The sequence below is a fragment of the Urocitellus parryii genome, chromosome 6, assembly GCF_045843805.1.
Source record: "Urocitellus parryii isolate mUroPar1 chromosome 6, mUroPar1.hap1, whole genome shotgun sequence".
NCBI lineage: Eukaryota > Metazoa > Chordata > Mammalia > Rodentia > Sciuridae > Urocitellus > Urocitellus parryii.
Genome location: NC_135536.1, coordinates 109,536,693 through 109,561,190, shown reverse-complemented (window position 1 = coordinate 109,561,190; position 24,498 = coordinate 109,536,693). Strand labels below are relative to the sequence as shown.

Below are 24,498 nucleotides of genomic sequence, written 5' to 3'. Positions count from 1 at the left end.
TCCACCACCACCCCAAGCCACCTGCCTTATTTTGACCTTCCCTTCCACCATTGAAAATGACCAGGGGAAGAGTTTAACTAAACAAGTTGAGGCAACTCCTGATGTAGCAGCACTCGGTGTCTCTTCAACTCTGGGATGAAGGAGCAGGCGCCAAAACTCCGCGTTGGGACACTTGGGGCTAGCCGCTTGCCGTAGGGCGCTCATTGGCGCCCAGGTCACCACCCCCTTTCCTCGCCTCACGTAGGTGTCTCACGCACGCACACGCGGCGCGTGCCCACGCCCCCTCCCAGGGCTAGGACGCAGGCGCGCGCACGCTCCCCGGGCCCGGTAGGCGGGGGGGTGGGGGGTGGAGGGAAAGGGAGGGGGTATAAGTGTCTACTGTAGTGAGTAGACAGCGGTGGGAGACGGAGAGCGCGAAGGCCTCTCTGACAGGCGGGTGAACCCTGCACTGGGCCTTGGGCCGGCGGGACCGTTCAGGACCAAGTCAGCGCGCCCCGCGAGTAGGAGCCCGACTGCTGGGATCCAGAGGTCAGCAAGGGGCGAAGCCCCGGCCTAGGCCCAGCAGAGATGTCCAGCTGCGGTGCTTGTACCTGCGGCGCGGCCGCCGCTCGGCTCATCACCACCTCGCTCGCCTCCGCGCAGAGAGGTAATGAAGTAGTCCCATGTCTGAGCTCTCGGCCCTGGGAGCGTGGACCCGCGGCGGGTGGGGACCCTGGGGAGGCCCCGAGTCGTTCCTCACTCGCGGGTTGCGAGTTGTGAGGCGCTCTACTCAGCACCTACCCACACTTTCCCTTGGGATGGGGCTCTCTCTACCAGTCTCTGGAGAAGGTGTTTCTCGAATTTGAAGAAAATCCTTGTGTTCTTGCCTGACCGCTCGCTTTCGGGCCTCCAGAGTTTGGGGTCTGAACTCTGGATGAGGCACAAAATGCTCCTCTCATTAAAAAGTGTCCTGAGACCCCACTCGGTCCTTTCGGGGGCCGCCGACTATGAAGGCAGCTTCTCTTCCGGAGTCTGGCCGAGCCTCCCTTGGGCTGTCGGGGGCACCGGGAGGGCCAGAGTGAGGGGCTGTCACTTTGGGGTCTCACGAGGCGCCCAGCTGGCCGTCCGGACGCAGGCCGCGCAACACTCGAGGTGTCATTGTGCGGCGGTCAACACCCGGACACAAACAGAGCTCGCAATACTTCGCGGCGCCAGGCAAAGCCCGGGGCCCGCAGGAAAGCAGCCGGGGAGATGGGGGGAACTACCGGGGAATTCTTTTTGGAATATTTGGCCATACCAGAAGTCGTTTGCTGGCTTCCCCGAACTTGAGTCTTGGTATCTTTAGAGTGGCTCATGTTTACCTCTCCTCTCTGTTTATCAGGAGCTGCGAAAGAATGCCACTTGAGCCAAGAAATTCCGGAAAAAGAAACCATCTTTCTCTTCCCCAAATCTTTGAGGCTAGAACCTGTTATTGTCACTAACTTCCAGACTAATTCGTCTCGTTTTTTATTTTGTCGGTTTATGATCCTTGGATAAATAAAACTCCCCCTTTCCTAATTTTTTGGTTAATTATAACTTTATTGTTTACTAAATGCCTATCTATCCTGGCAGTTTATTACATAGAGTAATGTGGGCCGAAGCATTTTGTAAAGTGATGTGAGGGCTGGACCTTAAAACGTCCTGACACAGAATAGGCCTTCAACAAATGTATTTTAAATATTTATAAACATTTGAAAACGACGGATGTTTGTAACTTATTTGACATACATTTGTTGAAGGCCTATTCTGTGTCAGGACGTTTTGATGCTGGAGGTGGTTGAATAAGTCTTTACCCTCATGTTTAAATGTGGTGAGTAGACAGTAGTAGCATTTCTAGCGTGTATACAGTATTTCGGTATTCTTTTGGGGCAGGGGCACTTTTTTTTTTTTTTTTTAGCATAGAAAGCAAGATTTCTTTAAAAGATAGAACAACGATAGCCCCAGAGCTGCTTTGAAAAAGTTTTTGATCTGTTCTAGTCAGGAGTCCTTGAAAACTATGAGTCACAGGACAGGCAATTATTTATTTCAAACCCGTCACTGTTTTTCCTTAAAATTTAAATACATCAACAGGTAAATCAACACAATGGCTTATTATCTATTTCTGTATCCATTAATATTTTGCCAGGGGGTTTCAGAAATACAGAACTATTGTTTTCATTGAAAAGGAGTAAGCTAAGCTTCAAATATGAGATAGCACCCAGTATCATAGAATTTAATATTTTTATGAAATGGGCAGATGGTTTACACATTTAAGACTTTCCCAAGCTTTAACTATGTATTTTTTTTTTTTTTCTCCCTAATGAAGTGGCTATGTTTTCCCTAATGAAGTGGCTGGTTTTAACTCCAGTACAAGTGATCCTACTCTAGCCTCCTGAGTGCTGGGTCTACAGGTGTGCAACACCAAATGTGACTGAAATGTTTATTTTTTATTGTAGAAAGTCTCTATATATAGGCTACAAGAAAGGGGACTTAATACCAGGAGGATTGCTTTTATTTGAGAATCTTGGAAAGAGGAAGAGGGGAAAGAGAAAAATCAGGATTAAATTTTATTATTTATTCTTATACACATTAGAGTTAAGAATTTCTCATCAAAATACTTATAATTTTCTAATGAGATGGTGGGAGAATTCTCAGTTTAAAGAGTTAAGAATAGAAGTGGTAATTTCAGAACTTCTGGAATAGTTTCTATTATGATGGGCCTACCAAGCTATACTTAAAATTTTTCAAATGATAGTTTGAAAGCTTAGTAATTTGTTGCATTTGATACTGGATCTGTTTTCTTTTCCTGATGAGCTATGTATATCAAATTTAATGTGTTTTTCTGCACTATTCTCTTTGAATATGAAAGCTATAATAAAGCTATAATAAAGTAGAAATTTAAAATTTTTTTGCTAGTGTTTTCCAGTTGTGATGTATATTTAATATATTTTGCATTCCAAATATGTGCATTAAGAAATGCTTGATTCCATTTAAAATTTTTTTGAATGACAATGCTTGGTCTGAATGTGGCTGTTTTAAGACTAGAAATGTAGGGTGTAAGTGAAGAACTCAAATATGTTAGCATCTATAATTTTCATAATAGTTATGGAATGGACCTACCTTGAAACTTTTAGCTAGATTTTGTTTTGTTGGTACATTATAATTGTACATCATAGTGGGAGTCAATGTGACATATTTATGCATGCATCTAATACAATTTGATCAATTTCACTCCCCCAGATACCTCTTCTACTGGCCTTCTTTTTTATTGTTATTATTATCATTATTATTGTTTTTATGGTGCTGAGGATTGAACCCAGGGCCTGTGTATGCTAGGCAAACACCCTTGTGAGCTATATGCCTAGCCCCTATTATTATTTTTTTTAATTAGTGCATTATAATTATATATAAAAGCGGGATTCATTGTGAAATAGTCATATATATGTGGACGTAGCATAATTTGGTCAATTTTGTTCCTCAGTACTTCCCTTTGCTTTCTCCTTCCCTTTCAATCTTCCTTATTGGTCTTTTGATTTTTAGTGAGATCCTTTTTTATTCTTTTTTTTTTCCTCTGTAGCTTCCTCATGTGAGAGAAAATATTCACCCTTGATTTTCTGAGTCTAGCTTATTTCACATTTGAGCTAGATTTTAATTCTCTCTCTCTCTTTCCACTCTAATATAATACAAATTAAATAAGGCAAAATGAATAAACGAGGGAGCATCTTTATTTCTGGCATTGTAAAATACCCTCCACCTCCTGCAGGGCTTGGAATTGAATTCAGAGTCTCTCACAAAACTTTTTTTGGTACTGGGAATTGAATTAGGGGTGCTGAACCACTGAGCCATATCCTGGCCCTTTTTATGTTTAATTTTGAGACCAGGTCTTGCTAAGTTGCTTAGGGTCTTGCTAAATTGCTGAGGCTGGTTTCAAACTTGTGATCCTTCTGTTTCAGTCTCCCTAGCCTCTGGGATTACAGGTGGGTGCCAGTGTGTCTTGTTTCTACAAAAAAATTTTTAAGATTTCTCTGGCTGGGGGTGTGACTTGGTGGTAGAGCGCTTGGCTAGCATGTATGGGGGCCAGGTTCAATCCCTGACTCTACACACACACACACCCACACCCACACACACAAAAAAACAAGGTCGAAGATTTTTCTTGGGTAGCAGAATGTCTTTAATGAAAATCCATCAAACATTTAAAAAAAATTTTTTTTTTTAGCTGTTGATGGACCTTTATTTATATGCAGTGCTGAGAATCGAACCGAGGGCCTCACACATGCTAGGCAAGTGCTCTATCACTGAGCCACAACTCCAGCCCCCCATCAAACATTTTTAAACGTGAGGAAAGATATTACTTTATTAAAAATATTCAGAGCTCCCGAAACAATAGTTTGAGCATAAAATGGAAATTTGAGATTAATAAATGGGGGAAATTGGGCTGGGATTGTGGCTCAGTGGTGGAGCGCTTGCCTATCATGTGCGAGGCCTTGGACACAATAAAGGTATTGTGTCCAACTACAATTGAAAAATAAATATTAAGGGGCTGGAGATATGGCTCAAGCGGTAGCGCGCTCGCCTGGCATGCGTGCGGCCCGGGTTCGATCCTCAGCACCACATACAAACAAAGATGTTGTGTCCGCCAATAACTAAAAAATAAATAAATAAATAAATATTTAAAAAAAAAGAAAAATATTAAATAAATGGGGAAAACATCTGTGAAGTTGCTGTTATTATTTTTGAGTTATTGTTGAAAAAAATTTTTTCAATTTGTGTTAGAAATTAGAGACCATTTTGTTTTTGTTTTGTGATACTGGGGGTTGAACCCAGGGGTGTGCTCTACCACTGAGTTACATCTCCAGCCCTTCTTTATTTTTTTATTCTAAGACAGGGTCTCACAAAGTTACTCAAACTTGTGATCCTTCAGTCTCAGCCTCCTGAGTAGTTGGGATTACAGGCATGTGCCACTGTGCCCAGCCAAAGACCAAGTTTTTGAGGAAGAATTTAACTTGATTTACTATTTCACCAACTGTTACACACTTGCACTGAAATAGATGGTAATTTTTAATTCTTTCACACTATTTCTAAAACATTCATGTATTTAAGATTAATCATTTTTATGTTTTTGGAGACTCCTTAGTTCAAGAGTCAAGTATAGTATTTAAAATTTGAGTAAACTACCCTTCTACTTCTACTTCTTAATAGCCCTAAATTGGATGTATCTAATTCTAATATTTATTTTTAAAAGCAGTTGTCCTGAAACTCAGAAAGCTTTATCTGCTTGACAGAAGTTTTGTAAATAGTTTAACTTTTAACTGGCTTTTATCATTGTTGCCAAGTAGTCTTGCAAAATATACTTTACAAAAATACTTACCTTTTTTGGCTTTCAGGGGTTCTTCACCTGAAGTTCATGGTTCCCAAGGGGTCTATGAATAGGATTCAGAGATTCCGTGAACTTTGTTTTCAGTAGTCTCTAACTGAAATATACTATTTCCTTTAATTATGAATATAGCAACAAATCACAGTAGTCTTAGAAGTATTTGTGAATTTGTCATTAGTCAAAATCTCAAGTATTTTCATATCACATTATAGTTGCTGATATCTCAAAATATTGTTTGTACTTTTTATTACTTCAAAATCATAGTAGTTATTAAAAGAATTGTTAGCGCTTATTTAATTTTGTAAATAAAGAAGCATATTTTAAGTTCTTTTTTTCTTCCAGTGATGCTAAGGACCTAACCCAGGGCCTTGTGCATGCTAATCACTGAGCCATATTCCTAGTCCAAAAAAAATAATTTGATAAGTACTTCAGTATAATTAATTTCTTTTGTTCTATACTTTATGCATTTAAAAAACATTATTCTGGAAAGAGATCAATCCAAAGGCTACATCATACTGCCCAAGAGATTCATGTCACAAAAAGGATTAAAACTCCCAGATTAGTTTGCTCAATGCTTTATATTGAAATATTTCATTAATATGGATGCTTTAATGAATAGTACATTAGATTGCTTTTCCTCCAATTAAGTACATTCACAATGTTGTACAGCCATCACCATAACTCTTTTCTTATAAAACTAAAACTCTATAACCATTGATACAATAACTTTCAGTTCTTCCATTCCCTAACAGCCACCATTCCTTTTTCTATTTCTATAACTTTGACTAGTAAGTACCTCATAAGTGGAATAACACATAATTTTTAAAAAGAATAATTGAAATTTGTTTACTTTGTCTTATATATTACCCCCATGTAATCAAAGACACAGCTGTTGCTCTCACATGCTTATTTATATAAAAATATAGGGCACAAATGGTCTTTTAATAAAACCTACAGGTAAAGCAGATGTTGAACTCCTTTCACATTTTAAAAGAGCCACACATTGTTATACAAAGGTGGGGGGTGTCTTACCTCACTTTGAAAGGATAGAACCAGAAACAATTTCTTTGCTTACTAAGAGTCTTTCAGAGGCTATGGCCTGGTTGTTTTTTGAGAGGACTTTGGCCTCTGATGGTATCACTCACTGTTTTCTTTATTAGTGTTTTCTATTGCTGTGAAAACTAACTTTTCTGCCACTTTTATGCTCAAAGATTTTTGTTTCCAGGGGATTTATTAAGGCATGTCAATATTTGGTTAGGTAAACTGATAGATTTCCTTTTATTTTCAGGTATTTCATGTAGTCGCATTCACATACCAGTTTTAGGAAGGTTTGGGACCTTTGAAACTCAGATTCTGCGCCAAGCTCCTCTAAGAACCTTTTCAGAAACACCAGCATACTTTGCCTCAAAAGATGGGACAAATAAAGATGGCTCTGGAGATGGAAATAAGGTAATTGTTTTATTTTTATTGAAACCCATGTAAATTTTTTTTCCCCCTGTAGTGGTAGAGGTTGAACCCAGGGCTTTGGGCATGCTGGGAAAGTGCTGTGCTGTGGAACAACATCCATAGCCCCATTTTCCCCTCATTTAATAGTTAAATATAATAATAGTACTGTATAACCTCTGGGTTTATATTGCCTTGTAGAAGAAGCTGCATAACTCTTCTACTTTTACTGTCAGTGTCAATAACTGTCTGAAATACAATTTTCCTCTATTGCTTATTGAGTCATCGAAAGAAAACTCTTTATTATACATGCTTGCACATACTGGGTAAAAAAAACAACAACAGATTAATACACGTGTTTTGATTTTTTGTGGTAAATAGCTCTTTTGATAACTAATGATAGTAAGGATATTATATGCTGATAATTCCATTCTAGGAATTGTAAAAATTATAAGATTAAATATAAGCTACATCACTTATATTTAAGGTATATATAAAGTGATTGCCTGAAACTAATAATCTGACACTCTTGTTTCCTCCTCCACAAACATTAGAAGTCGGTGAGTGAGGGCAGCAGTAAAAAATCAGGCTCTGGGAATTCTGGGAAAGGTGGAAACCAGCTGCGCTGTCCTAAATGTGGTGACTTGTGCACACATGTAGAGACCTTTGTGTGTAAGTATTACTTCTGATGTTTTTCTTTTCCCCTTCTTTTTTTTTTTTTTAAATATTTTTTTAGTTAATTGATGGACCTTTATTTTACTTGCTTATTTATATGTGTGCTAGGAATTGAACCCAGTGTCTCATACATATGAGGCAAGTGCTTTACCACTGAACTACAACTCCAGCCCCTCCTTTCCTTTTAAGTCATTAGATATATAGAAATATATACATTTTATATATATCAAAGTTATTTTGCTCCTGAGCTTAGGTGATTCTCTAAATGTTCACCAGATATGAAAACTCGCTAGTGCTTTTAGTACTTTGTGTTGTGGTATAAGAATTTAAGAAAGGGCTGGGGATGTGGCTCAAGCGGTAGCGCGCTCGCCTGGCATGTGTGCGGCCCGGGTTCGATCCTCAGCACCACATACAAACAAAGATGTTGTGTCCGCCGAAAAACTAAAAAATAAATATTAAAATTCTCTCTCTCTCTCTAAGAGAGGGATGGAGACCTAGACCTTTCTCTATAGGAGCGTATTCCTTCCTCCCTCTCTTCCTTCCTTCCTTTCTCTTTAAAAAAAAAAAAAAAGAATTTAGGAAAAATATTTGCTTCTTATTAGGTATGATTGGTGCCTGCCTGGAATCCCAGCAACTGGGCAGGCTGAGACAAGAAGATTGCAACCTCAAGACCAGCCTCAGCAACTTAGTGAGACCCTGTCTTAAAATGGAAATAAAAAAGGCTGGGGCTGGGTCTGGTGGCGCATGCCTGTAATCCCAGGGGCTTGGGAGGCTGAGGCAGCAGGATTGTGAGTTCAAAGCCAGCCTCAGCAAAAGCAACACATTAAGCAACTCAGTGAGACCCTGTCTCTAAATAAAATACAAAATTTTACAACTGCAGCCCAACTTATTCTGTATTTATTATAACATTTCTCAAATACGGCTAGGGATGTGGCTCGTGGTCAAGTGCCCCTGAGTTAAATCCCGGGTACCACCACCACCCCTGCCCCCATTAAAAAAAAAAAAGGACTGGGGATGGAGCTCAGTGATAAAACACCTCTAGATTCAATCACAGTACCCCTCCAAATCTTTATTTTGATTCTGTGTATTATTTTAAATTTGGATTTTTATTTTTTAGTTGTAGTTGGACACAATACTTTTATTTATTTTTATGTGGTGCTGAGGATCGAACCCAGGGCCTTGCATGTGCTAGGCAAGTACTCTCCTGCTGAGCTACAATTCCAGCCCAACTTATTCTATATTTATTATAACATTTTCCAAATAACTATTAAACATTTCATTAACTAAAAGATCAGTCATTCAAATATTAAGGTAATTTCCTTCTCTGAACTCTCTAGAGGAGTAAGCCCTTAATTCTAGGAAGTGTCAGATATTTATTAATGATTCACTCAAGAGACGGGAGAGATCAACTATTCAACTTTTGCTGTGAGTGTCTGAAATACAAAGGTGCAAGTACAGATATTTTTCTATTTGTTTGTTTATTTATTTATTGGTACTAGGGATTGAACCCAAGGGTGCTTAACCACTGAGCCACATCTCCAGCTCTTTTTATTTTTTATTTTGAGACAGGGTCTTGCTAAGTTGTTTGGAGCTTGCTAAGTTGCTGAGCTGACTTTTGAATCCGCGATCCTCCTGCCTCAGCCTCCCAAGCCACTGGGATGACAGGTGTCTGTCACCATGCCTGGCAGATGTTTTCTTTAGTCTATCAAATAATCAATTAACTCATTGCCATATGGTTTAGAATTGAAGTAATGACTCAAGGGTAAATTACATTGTGCGACTATGTCAGCCTTTCTGTACGGTTCAGTGGTAAAAAAAAAAAAAAGCTGATGGCTGGGTTTGGTAGGACTCTCACTTTTTGTGATTAGCTAGAGAAGATTCTCCATGTTGTAACCCTAATATTGAGGCTTTAATTACCATTTCACATTTACCATTAGTATTAATTGACCACCATATGAAAGAGTACTATACATAGCATGTTTTTACAGTTTTGAACCTTTTTTTTTTTTCTTTTTTGTGGTGCTGGGGATTGAATCCATGGCCTTGAGCATGCTAATCGAGTATTCTGCTGCTAAACAAAATCCCCAGTCCCAGTTTTGGAAAGACTTTTAAAATGATTCCATTTCATAGCTGGAGTATCAGAGATCTTTGTGAGTATCAGAAAAAGCAGTCTGAATGATTTAATTTGGATTGCCATAAACAATGAAAGTGGTAGAACCAAATGATAAAAGTTTCTTAAAAAAAAAAAAAAATTGATGTGAGGGTCTGGGGATATAGCTCAGTAAGTTTCCCAGCAACACACACACACACAAAATGTGATATACTACAATTCTAGAATCTGAGAATTGCTCAGTTTATTTATTGGAACAATTTCATGTATATTTTAATCAGGAAATATTTCTTTTCTTCTTTTTTCAGGGAACAAGTTCAATCTTTATAGACCCAAAGAATAATTTCTTAGAGTAGAAGGGAAAGAGGCTAAATTTAGTAAATGCCAAGAAAGAGACTAAATTTAGTAAATGCAACATATATAATTTTATCTTGCAACCTCACTTTTCTTAAGCCAGAAAATATCTTCATTTTTATAAATGAAGAAGCTGAGGCTTTAGTTCACATAGCTGTGAAAATTTGCTTTTCAGAAGTTTCTACCCCATTCATTCTTACCAATTGAAGATTCTTTAGGGGTAAACTAGCTCCTCTTGGGATTAAATATTTCTCTTTTATGTTTTCAAACCTTGCCAGTTTGTAATTAACCACCGTGGGTAACTTTTAAACAGAGATTTCAAGGCTTCTTCCCTAGAGATTAAGATCTGTAGATGTTGAGAGGGGTCCTCAAATCTGTGTTTAACAGTCAGACCAAGGGTGGAAACACTACTTTACTATAATCAATTCAAAGCTGAGGCTTATTTCCTTTGGGAATTCTAATTGGAGGTGGGGACTTGGAAGTAGAAAATATGAAAGAAAAGAGTAAAAAGAAGAGTTTGCACTTATACATAATTTACCAAGCAAACAACTGTTGAGTCATATAACTGCCAGGCTCAGAAAATACAGATGACTATGACACCGTTTCCTCTCCTTGGAGCTTTACTTACAGGCCTTGGAGTATAACAAGCCTTTCTTCTCTTGTTTTTGCCTACCCACAATAAAAAATCTCTTCAGAATGTGTCTTTTTTGAATGCCAAGGACCTGTGTGTACACATTAAAACCTGTGTCATCTTCATCCTAAAGAGTTTTGTCTGGTCTCAGGTTATTTTGTTTAAATCTTCACTTATATACTAGTAAGTATGTAAACATCTTTTTTCTTGCTTTTTGGTCACTTGTAATTCCTTTGTGAATGGCTCATTTAGGTAATTGTTCATTTAAAAATTTTTTTCAGGGGCTGGAGCTGTAGCTCAGTGGTAGAGCACCTGCCTTGCACATGTGAGGCACTGGATTCAATCCTCAGCACCACATAAAAATAAATAAAAATATTGTGTCCAGGGGCTGGGGATGTGGCTCAAGTGGTAGCGCGCTCGCCTGGCATGCGTGCGGCCCGGGTTCGATCCTCAGCACCACATACAAACAAAGATGTTGTGCCCGCCAAAAACTAAGAAATAAAGATTAAAAAAAAAAAAAAATTGTGTCCATCTACAACTAAAAAAAATTAAAAAAAATTTTTTTCATTATTTTAAATTACTTGAATACATATATATAATCATTTAAAAAAATTAGACATTATAGATAAAGTTAAGGTTTTGGAAATATATCTTTATTGAACATAATGCTTTTTGAAAAAATATAAGTGGTCTGTTTTTCATATATTTTGCAAATTGCTTCTCTTCACTAAAAGCAATGTTTTGTCTTTCTGGAATTCTTTTAGGCAAACTTCTTATTAAAGAGATACATACTCTATAGTATCTTTTTTTTTTTTTTTAAGAGAGAGTGAGAGAGGAGAGAGAGAGAGAATTTTTTAATATTTATTTTTTAGTTCTCGGCAGACACAACATCTTTGTTGGTATGTGGTGCTGAGGATCGAACCCGGGCCGCACGCATGCCAGGCGAGCGCGCTACCACTGAGCCACATCTCCAGCCCACTCTATAGTATCTTAAGCAGCAATTAATTTATGCCTTCTTAAGAGAGGTTCATATCGTATTTATAATCCCTTCATATAATGATATCAGATAATACTTTTTTGTGTGTGGTGGTGGGATTTGAACACAGGGCCTTATACATGCAAGGCAAGCAGTCTACCAACTGAGCTATATCCCCAGACCCCCTAAAAGCAATGTTTTGAGAATAATATATATCAATACATGTAGGCTTCATTCTTTCACTTTTTAAGATTTTTAATTCATTTACATATGATACAATTCATCATTTTAAAACATACAGTTCAGTGACTAATATATTCCTAAGTTGTACAATGAATTCTCTAATTCCAGAACATTTTCATCATCCTAGAAAGAAATCTCACAGCCCTTAGTAGTCATTTTTCACCTTCCTCTTCTCCTAGCCATGGCAACCATTAACCTAGTTTCTGTCTCTGAATTTGTCTGTTCTGGATATTTCATAGTGGTATTATACAATAGATGGCATTTTTGTTTGGTTTCTTTCAGTTAGCATATTTTCAATGTTCATCCCAGTTGTGGCGTGTATCAATATTTCATTGTCTTTTTTTTATATATATCTTTATTTATTTATTTTTATGTGGTGCTGAGGACCGAATCCAGTGCCTTATGCATGCAGGGCAAGTGCTCTACCACTGAGCCATAACCCCAGCCCCATATTTCATTGTCTTTCTAAAAAAATATGTATTATTATTATTTTTTTAGTTGTAGCTGGACAAAGTACCTTTATTTATTTATTTTTATATGGTCTGAGGATCAAACCCAGTGCCTCGCATATGCTAGGTGAGCACTCTACTGCTAAGCCACAACCCCAGCCCCTCATTGTCTTTTGTGGCTGAAAAGATCCCATTTTTAGCCATGCATCTTTTAATGAACATTTGGATTGTTTCTTCTCATTGGCTATTGTGAGTAATGTTTCTATGAACATTCATGCATAAGTTTTTATGTGGACATACATTTTTACTTCTTTTGGGTAGATAGGAATGGAATTTCTGAGTCAGCTGGTAACTGTTTAGTTTTTATAGAATTTCCAGACTGTTTTTTACAGCATTTTTGCTGTTTTACAATTGATCAGTATATGAAGATTCCAGTTTCTCCACATCTTCTTTATTGCTTACTTTTTATTCATAGTGGCTGTTTAATAATATTCAATGGTGGTTTTTAATTTGTATTTCCCTGGTGACTAATGATGATCAAAATTTTTTCATGTGATTATTGGCCATTTGTGTATCTTTTTTGGAAGAATAGCTATTTGAATCCTTTGTCCATTTAAAAATTGGGTTATCTTCTTGTTGAAGAGTTCTTCATATATTTTTGAAGCTAGACCCATATCCACATACATGATTTGCAAGTATTCTTTCGGTGGGTAATTTTTTCTTTTTTTCTTTTATTGTTGGTCGTTCAAAACATTACATAGTTCTTAATACATCATATTTCGCAGTTTGTAGTTTTTTCTTTTAAATGTATAAGTATAGCATAAGTCAACAAATTTTTACTGTATAAGGCCAGATAGTAAATATTTTGGGCTGTATGGGACATTTGGTCTCTGTTACAACTATTCTACTCTGCAATTAAAGTGCAGAAGCAAAAGTAGACAATGTAAATGAATAAATGTGGCTGCTCCTATGAAATTTTGTATGTAAACACTTAGATTTGAATTTTTTATGACTTTTGTTGTCATTTTTAAGTTTTTTAAAAATGCGAAAACTATTTTAGCTCATGGGTCCTGAAGTATACGTCCATCTTACGAGAATAGTTGTAGAGATTTTGCTGTTTTCTTAGCTAATATTGACATCAGGTATTCTTGTTTGGTGTTGTGGAAATAAAATACAATTTGTATAGGTACCATATGAATATGTAGAAAATAATCAGAAATTAGGGAAGTAAAAAGAAAATCTAAGAATGTTTTTATTATAAGGACTAATATGCTATGTATTCTTAAATTTTCTTTTATCTATTAAAAATAATTTATCAAACAAGAAGTTTCTTTTATTTAAGATAGAGCTTTAGTTATTTTTATTTATGTAATACTTATGAAGGCTTACTGTACTTATGTGTCTGTTGAGGTTTGTATTAATCATTATTACATTGGCTTGAAGATTTTATTTTGGACCTTGAAATGTATTTGGAATCATGAGGAACTTTGATTTAAACAAATCTCCCGGTTTTGAGGGTGTAACTCAGTGGTAGACCACTTGCCTAGCATGCATAAGTGTGTTATTTCATTCCCAGCACCACACACAGAAAACACAAAACAGAAACAAAAACCGAAGAAAAAAAGAAAGAAAGAAAAAAATCTTCTGAGAAGGTTTCACTAAGGTGGTCGCTCTTGTTTTTGGCATATTCTGCAAACATATTTTTGGTGTCAGTATTATAGAAAGGACTAAAGTATGATATTTGTAGTAATCATTTAAAGGGAAAAAGTGCATATATTTGGTAATTTAACAAAATTAAATTTTGTGCCCTTCCCTTCAGGAATTAAAAAAAAAAAAAAGCCTTTAAATTCTTATATTTTTTCCTTATGTAGCATTTTTTTTGTCTTTCAACAATGTCAGAATTTATTGAATAACAATGAATTCACAAGCTACATCAATTTCTTCAGCTTTAATTTACTGAGTACTCTTGATCCTTATGTAGCATTTTGATAAATAAAATTCATTCCTTGAACTTGGGTATATGTGGAACATGTTTCACTGTAAAATTATATTGCAAATACAGTATTCAAGTTGAATTTAAACAGTCTTTCCACAGCAAGCAAAGAGAGATGTGATATGTTGATGTTTAATCTCTTTCCCTTTGACCTATTTATCTTGGAGAAATATTTTGTTCTTATGTTCTTAGGCCAGATTTTCCTGTCACACAGCCCAAACTAGATCAGAGGTGTCTCTGCCCCTTCTTTCCTTGTTTACCATCAGTAACAGTTGTAAATCGTTGCCTCATTATAAAATAAGGTGTTGGCTCTTTTCCCATTGATGGGAAATGGTGGTTACGCATTTGGGCTTGTGTTAATTGCAAGTACTTGGACTGGCTCAATCTTTTTCTTTAGGTTAACATTTATAGGTGATCATTAAATAGAAAACATGTATGAGCTCTCCTGGAATTTAAATTTTTAAAAAATATTTATTTTTTAGTTGGACACAGTATCTTTATTTATTTTTATGTGGTGCTGAGGATCGAACTAAGTGCCTTGCACTGCTAGGCGAGTACTTTACCGCTGAGCCACAATCCCAGCCCTGAGTTTAAAGTTTTATGCTAGAATTTATCCAGGTTGTTTTCTTTAATTGCCTTGTGTTTAAGATTGGAAAAATAAAAATTAAATTGATTGATTTAATAGTGAGTTCTATTTTTTTAAATATGTAGTTTTCTATTCTTTTCATTCACATTATTATTTTAAAAATATTATTTAGTTGTCAATGGACCTTTATTTTACTTACTCATATATGGTGCTAAGAATTGAACCCAGTGCCTCACACATGCTAGGCAAGTGCTCTACCACTGAGCCACAGCCCCAGCCCTCATTTAAATTATTTTGTGAAGATTAGGTGTGCTTGTCAGTTATTAGATTTGCTTGCTTGGTAATTATGGATAGGTATTACTATTTATAATTTTCCCAAAGAAGAAAAATTTTCAGTTTTTCTTAAAATTCATTTTGTCTTTTGTTTTTTACCTATCTAACTGGATCACACACACACACACACACACACACACACACAAATATCCCACAAAATTGTATTATCTAGACATACCAAATCTGTATTCATTATATGCACTTATATGGGATGCTCTACCATGCTGCTTTCTGAGGTCCCTGGTTACAGGATTAGGCTTGGAGAATGTCAAAAACATGTCCATAAGTCTACATTACATATATAGCCAAATTTTAAAAAAAGAGAAATGGGGGGAAAAGTCACTTTTGGTTTAACACAAGATAAACTATAGGGCTGAGGTTGTGGCTCAGAGGTAGAGCTCTTGCCTAGCATGTATGAGGCACTGGGTTGGATCCTCAGCACCACATAATAAAAAATAAAGATATTGTATCCATCTGTAACTAAAAAATAAATATTAAAAAAGATAAACTATAGCTGATGCTTTTGAAGCCCATTTTATCCTCATTTTGTTGCTTTCAAAAACTATGATTATCTTTAAATCAAATCAATATAACCAAGGTTATTTTGTTAGTTTCTTAGTGATTTTTCAATCAGAAAAAATAGGAATTAGAGGCTGGGGATGTGGCTCAGTGGTAGAGTGCTTGTCTGGCATGCATGAGGTCCTGGGTTTGATTCCCAGCACTGGGGGAAAAATAAAGAAAAATTAGAATTAGTGGAGTAATTAGGGTAAATTATGAAATACTTTGAAATGTTTACCAAGTCACAGTTTGGAATTTTTCATAATAAAACATTGGAAAAATACTTTAATCTATTTGTGCTTGACTTTTGTTCACTGTTCATTCAAATACTTAGTAAAATATGATTTCTCAATATTCTCAAAGTGGTTTTTGAAACTGTCTTTAATGAACAGGAAGTTGAAATAATCTCAAAATGAAATATATCACAAAATGGAAGCAACCTAGTAAAATGAATAAAGAGTTTACTGAATTCATCTGTCCTTGTAATATACTTATTATATACATGAGGCTATTATCATGGCTAGTGGAGTGAACTGTAGCTTACTTTTTGTCACTGCATAAATTTTCATTTACCTGAGTCTTTTGTTTTTGTTTTTGTTTTTAATTTTTAAAATTTGTTCGAGTTAGTTATACATGACAGTAGAATGCATGTATGTACTTTGATATGTCATACATAAATGCAGTATAATTTCTCATTTTTCTGATGATACATGTTTGTAGAATCACATTGGTCATGCAGTCTACAGTGAGTTTTTAAGGTTAAAAAACACTATTGGGATTATTTTTAAATGTTCCTTTGCTGATTTCTGTTTTCTTTTTCAGCATCCACCCGCTTTGTAAAGTGTGAAAAATGCCATCATTTTTTTGTTGTCCTATCTGAAGCAGACTCAAAGAAAAGCATAATTAAAGAACCAGAATCAGCTGCAGAAGCTGTAAAATTGGCATTCCAACAGAAACCTCCTCCTCCCCCTAAGAAGGTATAGGTTTTAGCTTGGTCTTTTATAAGTATTTTGTCTTGGAAACATTACATTATTTTCCTCTCTCATGTTTATACTGAATCCTAACACTGGTATGTAAATAAGTATTGTAATTTTTTTTGTTGTTGTTACCAGGAACTGAACCCAGTATGCTCTACCACTAAGCTTTATCCTCAGTCCTTTTTATAATTCTTTTTATTTTGAGACAGGAGGGTTTAACTTAGTTTTAGAGGCTGGCTGCCCCAGAATTCCCAAGTCACTAGAATTACTGGTGTGTGCCACTATGCTTAGCTATAAGTTCTTTTTCAAAAGCTATAGATGGACATGTGTCTTTATTATGAAATAAGATACCTTTATTTATTTATTTTTATGTAGTTCTCAGAATCAAACCCAATGCCTCACATGTGCCAGGCAAGTGCTCTACCACTGGGCCGCACAACCCCAGACCTATAAGTTCTTACTGTAGGCTGTATCTAATTGTTACTGAGATTTAGTACTTGGAATTTACATTTGGAGTCCATTGCTTTTTCCCTTGTCATGATTACCATACTTAGTATTAATGAAATATATTTGGATGATTATTAAAATGGTATTAATACCTAGTCTGAAATAATACCCTTAAAAAAATTCAGCTATTAACTTATTTTGTTAGCTTGGCCCTAAGTAACACCAGTTTGCAATTATTCCCCCTTAAATTAGTCTATCTTATGGTTGAAAGGCTTTTAGTATAACAGTGTCAAGTAATTTTTTTCACAATCACTACTAGGGCTGCCCTGTATATAATCATGGCTTTTGTTGTGTGGGCTCTTGCCAGAAGTCTCAAATAGAGTGTGGTTTGGTTTTGTGAAACATGGCAGAGTGTGCACATGATAGCTCCTTTGGGCACATGATGTGTGGTTTTAAAGAACCAAGAGCCCTTTCCTCCTGGACTTGTACTTACTCCTCTGTGTCTCAGATATGTGTACACTTAAATTATTTCTCACTCTGCCTCAGTGTATCTTTTTTTTTTAAACTATATCTTATACAATGTATTTGTCTCTATCCCCAAATGTGCTGTGACAGATTTGGAGATTCATATATTTAATTTGTGAGAAGCATATTATGTATTTTTAAATCTATAATAAAATTTAGTTGTGTAGCAGCTAAAGCATTTGTCATATAAAAGTAATGTCATGGAAAATATAGCTAAGAAGAGTTAGGCATGGTGGGCCTGGGGCGGTGGCTCAGTGGTAGAGTGCTTGCCTAGCATGCATTGGGCACTGGTTTCAATCCTCAGCACCACATAAAAATAAAATAAATAAAGATACTGTGTCCACCTAAAACTAAAAAATAATTAAAAAAAAAAAAAGAGCTAGTCATGGTGGCACACATCTGTAATTCCATTGACTCAAGAGGCTCAGGCAGGAGAGTTGCAAGTTTGAGGCCAACCTGGGCAGCTTAGTGAGATCCTGACTCAAAATGAAAAATAAAAAGAGCTGGGGATGAAGCTCGGTGGTGTAGAGCACCCCTGGGTTTAATTTTCAGTACCTCATTAAAAGTGTGTTTGTGTAGCTATTAAGTTTTTTATCTCTCCTAATTTGTGTAGACTTCAGCTGAGTCAAAGTTTTAGAAAATAAGCAGTTTAACTATTTTCAAGGGTTGGTGATTATTATCAGTTCATTTTTATTCACTAAAAACTGAAGGAATTTACCTGGGAGGCTGAGGGAGAGGTTGCAAGACCTTGTCTCAAAATGGAAAAGGACTGGGGGTATAACTCAGGGGTAAAGTACCCTTGGGTTCAATCTCTTATACTGCAAGGGGGAAAAAAAATAAGGCATTTTGGACTGGGGCTGTAGCTCAGTGGCAGAGCACTTGCCTAGCATGCGTGAGGCACTGGGTTCTATCCTCAGCACCTCATAAAATAAACAAACAAACAAAAAAAAAGGCATTCTGTCCATCTACAACTACAAAAAAAATTTTAAAAATAAGGCTTTTAGATTGCCACTTAGATGAATGAATGCTTTAAGATTAATATCAGAGAAAAAGCTAAGTGTTTATGAGTAGTAAAACACATGGAAACTGGTAGTATAACTTATGCCTTTTACTTATATAATGTCTTATTTCTTTTTGTTTTTTCTTTCTTTCTTTTTTTCTTTTTTTTTTTTTTTTTAGGGGGGCTGGTACCAGGGAATGAACTCAGGGGCACTTGGCCACTGAGCCACATCCCCAGCCCTATTTTGTATTTTATTTAGAGACAGGGTCTCACTGAGTTGCTTAGCGACTTGCCGTTGCTGAGGCTGGCTTTGAACTTGCGATCCTCCTCCCTCAGCCTCCTGAGTTGCTGGGATTACAGGTGTGTGCCACCGTGCCTGGCTATAATGTCTCTTTCTGAAAAGGGTAGTTTTATAATATAGTATCTATGAAGAATGTTATGTCCATGTGATTGAGAGAGGTATAGAAAAGAAATTTTTAGATTATTTACATTAATGATGATAGGTTTAGATATATGGTGGCATGGTAGGTATTTTAATGACTTTAATATTAACTTTTTTTAAAAAAATATAATCTATGGCATTATTTATAGAATAGAAATTAGCATAAGCCTAATGAGAAACAGTAATACTTTGTTAAGCTAGAAAACTAATGATGTGGTTTTTGTTCATTTAAGATCTAGATCTTTGAATCATTTCTACTTAATGTATCATGTCCTTAGCATTTTATTTTTAGTGAGAGTCTGTTCAAAATAAAACTCTACAAATATGTTCAGCATATAACTTTATAGTGTGTATGATTTATGATAACTCATAGTAACTTATTCATACCTAATCATTTTTCAGATATATAACTACCTCGATAAATATGTTGTTGGCCAGTCATTTGCTAAGAAGGTGCTTTCAGTCGCTGTGTATAATCATTATAAGAGGATATATAATAATATCCCAGCCAATCTAAGACAGCAGGCAGAAGTTGAGAAGCAGACATCATTAACACCTAGAGGTTAGTGCTTTTGATAATTGACCAAAATAGAAATTACTGTACTTAGAATTAATCTTTTTTTGTAATTCCTTGCTTTTGTCTTAAAATGGTTTTCTGGGGATTGAACACAGGGGTGCTTAACCACTTATCCCTAGCCCTTTTTATTTTTTATTTTAAGATGGGGTCTTACTTAAGTTGCTTAGGGCCTCACTAAATTGCTGGAGGCTGGACTCAAAACTTGTGGTGATCTTCCTGCCTCAGCTTCCTAAACTGCTGGGATTACAGGTATGTGCCACAATGCCTGCCTAAAATGCTTTTAGTACAATGTAGCATTGTTCAAAATGCAGGTTGCTTTCTCTTAGTGGATTATGAAATCATTTTGACAGGATGCTAATAGCATTTTTTAAAAAAACTAGGAGTGAATAGAAACTACCAGAGTAGCTGGGCATGGAGGCACATTCCTGTAATTCCAGGAACTTAGAAGGCTGAAGCAGGAGAATTGTGAGTGAGAGGCTCACCAACTTAATGAGACCCTGTTTCAAAATAAAAAAATAAAATAGCTTATAGTGAAGTGCCCCTGGGTTCAATCTCCAGTACCAAAAGAAAGAAAATGCCAGAGTACATTAACTTGTAGATAAGTTTTAAGTTATGCATATATGGGTTCTAAGTCACAAAATAAAATATTTCTTGTTAAAGGTCTCAGGAAAAGATGTTTGAAAGGGGTGTGTAGGTCAGTGGTAGAGTGCTTGCCTAGTATAGAGAGACCCAGCACTACAGAAAGAAAAAAAATGTTGAAGACCACTGGGGTACAGATTGAGTTATTGTCTTTGAATTACAGACTTCACCACAACTAGCTCAACATGAAAATATCAGTTCTCTTTTGGGTTCAGGATACAGAATTTCATTTGCCTAAGTCAGAGATATGTGGAGATGGTAACTATTAATACAAGATATCTTGCACTCTTTCTTTTGTGGGCCCAAACTACAGAGTGCAAGGTGAAGGGCAAATTTGTAAGTCATTGTAAGTGCAATTTTTATAATCTTAGATTCTATATACCAGTATACCATATAATCTCAACTTACTGTGGACAGTAATGTATATTATATAAATAGAATTCTTTCATTAAAAAATAACTATGAATAAAATGTAAATATTTAACTCTGTTTTGTTGTTCAGAGAGTCCTGATTTCTGATTTATATCTACAGTCTATCCTTTTAGGTTCTTTTTTGTCATTACTATACAATTTGAGGAAGTTGTGCTAAATACTTAAATTTATAACTCTATAATATCTTTTGATTACCTTGAGTGGCTGCTAAATAAACAACTTATTTCAGTGAAGACACTTGTTCATCTGTTGAACTGCAGAATAGTTATGTGATAGTATCAGTTACTTTATTTTTAGAAAGTGAGAGTCATAACTAATGGAAGACTTGGAACCTTCATTTTTGTAAGGTCCAAATGGCACTGTCTAGTCATGGAGCAAAAATTTTTCTGTTTCCTTTAGTCAGTAAGTTAATATTGTTTTAGGTACTGAAAGAGCAACAGTTGTGATATTCATAATATGAATGATTTTTAACTCTTATTGAGAATTTAAATCATTATACTCATAATAGATGCCTATTTTTAATCTGACAAATGTGAATATTAGCAACCAGGCAGTCATCATTAAACCTGGTTTAGTTTTGTTTAATATAGAAAGGATATAGTGTATAAATTTTTTCATTTCCAGGAACTTGGAAGGCTGAAGTGAAAAGCTAAAAACAATGTTAATGAATACATCTGTTAAATATATTTGAAAGAGGGCAAGAGATGGGATACTCATTGTTCTCCAAAACTAAACTAATATATAATATTTTCACATGTTACTATTTCCATCTTTTTCTTAGAGTTAGAAATAAGAAGACGGGAAGATGAGTACAGATTTACAAGTAAGTGATCTCTCAGGTCCTCCTCTGTAATCTTCCTTCCTTTTGAGATTTACCTTAGTCAAATGTCTCAACATTTGATAGTAATGATAAACATATATTTTCTTGTATACCAGAAAGATGTGTATTTTTTAAATGTGCTTATCATACATGGTTGATACTAAGTTGGGAACAGTTTATCATATCTAATTTGTGTAGTTGGGTTATTTCAAGTAGTTGATTTTTTCTTTTCTGTTATGACACTCTTATTAAAGCATAGCTTGGAGAAACACAAAGTATTTTATGTAGTTTTTCTCTATAAATATAAATACATTAACAGGTTCTTCTTAAAATCTGTAGTTTGCGGGCTGGGGATGTGGCTCAAGCGGTAGAGGCGCTCGCCTGGCATGCGTGCGGCCCGGGTTCGATCCTCAGCACCACATACCAACAAAGATGTTGTGTCCGCCGAGAACTAGAAAATGAATATTAAAAATTCTCTCTCTCTCTCCTCTCTCACTCTCTCTTAAAAAAAAAAGTAATAAGATCATTTAAAATAAAATAAAATAAAATAAAATCTGTAGTTTGCAATTTTATATCTTTGGTTAAAAAAATAATAATAAAATAAAGATATAAAATTAGAATTGGCCTGCTGTAAGTGATTAGAACTTTAATAGAGGGCAAAGTATCTTCCAGCTACTCTTTGCTCCATTTCTTTTTTAGTATTTATGAAATTTAAAGTCTTCTAAATTATGAATAAGCCCCAGTTCATTGTTTCTAGCTCTTTGCACCTATAATCATCAGATAGTCTGATGGAGGGTTTGGAATTGAACCTAATACATCAAAGAGAGTCTTATACCATTGAAATTTATACCATTCTTTTGGCTGCTGCACAGAAGGTGAAGGTTCCAGAGGTGTCATAATAAGGTTAACATGTTTTTTTGCTTTATTAATTGAAATAACAGAGGAAAATTGACAGTTTGATACTTGCACCTTTGCCTTTGAACCAAGCAGTACTATATATCTACTCTTTAAAGTATACTACACATACATTTGAGCCATTATAATATAACTGTTTTATCACCTCTGGCATGAATTTTCTGCATATAAGAAAAGTATATTTGTCACTAGTTATTTTTAAATCTATGGAAATGCTGATATATTGTGCATGATAAAATTAAGAAATTTAACCAATTTCAATAGAATTAGATTATATAAGAATGTAAGATCTAAATAATAAACTAAGTGCATGTATAATTTATATTTCATAGTCCAAAAATATAATTACATATTGACTCAGCAGTATATTCATAAGTATACTGATGGCTAGTAGAACTGGCATGAATTCGTAAAGAAAGTCTGTAGTGAGTATTTTGAAAGACCTGTCTTGTAATACATGTAGTAATTTAATGTTATTAAATGTTAACAATTGACAGTATTGAATAACTTAGGTAAAAGCAATTTACTTGTTTTAATGTATCATTATGTACAGTTTAGTAAAGTCTTACATAGGATTTTAGGTTCTAAGTTAGGCCACTAGACCAAAATCATATATAATCAAAATTATTCTCCTAAGACCCTTTGGAAATCTCTTGGAGATCAGCATACAATTTTTATACTGATATAACTTTTTTCCTCTATCATTGGAACATAATATTGTTTCTTTCTTTCTTTCTTTTTTTTTTTGGTACTGGAGATTGAACTCAGGGGCACTGAACCAATGAGCCACACCCCCAGTCCTATTTTGTATTTTATTTAGAGACAGGAAGTTGCTTAGCACTTTCCTTTTGCTGAGGTTGGCTTTGAACTTGAAATCCTCCTGCCTCAGCCTCTCCTGCCTCAGCTTCTCGAGTCTCTGGGATTATAGGTGTGTGCCACCATGCCTGGCAAATTATTCCTCTTTTTAAAAATTTGAATCATTGAGTAAATTAAACACCTATTATGTAGTTAATATAGCATTTGTAATTTTGTTCAAATTATTTATCTGAATTATTTTTTCCATTGAGCACAGCTAAACTGCAGCCAGATCCCTTCCACATTGTCACAATTCCTAATTAGATTTTTCTGAAATTAAAAAAAAAGATTTTACCAATAATTTAATTAAACTCATATAGGAGAGTAAGTTTTCTTACCTGATGCAGATTATGAATTTTTCACAAATCATTATTTCTCAAATGGAGCACAACCTAAATTCAAATGTTAGTTGAACACAAATTTGATGACTAGATTAACCCTTTACCTTAAGTATGAAGAGAGTTTCAAAGTGACAGCCAGATGGAATAGGACCATAATAAGGTATGTCTACTGAACCATGTTTGATTAAAATAATGCATTGAAAAAGCACTGATATTTTTAACCCATTTCTTAGAAACAACTTAAAAATAAATCCAGAAATATAAACAAGTATGATATCATAGATTTCTCAAATGCTAAGAACCAGGAATAATCTAGATATTTACAATTTTGGATAATCTTTAAAAATTAGTTGGATTCTTTCCCTCAACCAAGAGAAAGCGAGAATGAAGATTGATTTGGGGGGGCTGGGGCTGTAGCTCAGTGGCAGAGCACTTGCCTAGCATGTCTGAGATACTGGATTTGATCCTTAGCATTGCATACTACATTGGATACTCATACAATCATTTTGAGATGTGAAAGAAACTATAAAGGTCATATGTTTTAGTATTTTCCCATTGTAAATATGGAAGCAGGTCCAGGAAAGTTAAGTGTCTTTCCATGGTCCCATATCCCTGAAGCAACAGAATTGAGACTAAAATCCAATTGTTTTTTCCTCTTTCCATTCATCATTTTCTCTTGCTGAAAAAAAATAATAACATCCCATTTTCATCTTTCAGCATGCCCCCAAATCAGTTGCATTTTATCTACTCTTTTCAATTGTGTGTTTGAAATCAATAGGACAGGTATTATTGCTATTTGAATCACA

General features: G+C 35.5%; 1 protein-coding gene across 1 annotated transcript in view; it reads left to right on the top strand.

The window, feature by feature from the left end:
* The first annotated feature begins 369 nt into the window (after positions 1 to 369).
* Clpx (caseinolytic mitochondrial matrix peptidase chaperone subunit X) overlaps positions 370 to 24,498 on the top strand; it is a 36,242-nt gene continuing 12,113 nt past the window's right edge. The window contains exons 1-6 of the mRNA XM_026384909.2: positions 370 to 646; positions 6,660 to 6,820; positions 7,369 to 7,486; positions 16,545 to 16,699; positions 19,516 to 19,675; positions 21,543 to 21,584. Of these exons, the coding sequence (XP_026240694.1) occupies positions 568 to 646; positions 6,660 to 6,820; positions 7,369 to 7,486; positions 16,545 to 16,699; positions 19,516 to 19,675; positions 21,543 to 21,584 (715 nt within the window). The 5' untranslated portion in view covers positions 370 to 567. The remainder of the gene's footprint in view (positions 647 to 6,659; positions 6,821 to 7,368; positions 7,487 to 16,544; positions 16,700 to 19,515; positions 19,676 to 21,542; positions 21,585 to 24,498) is intronic.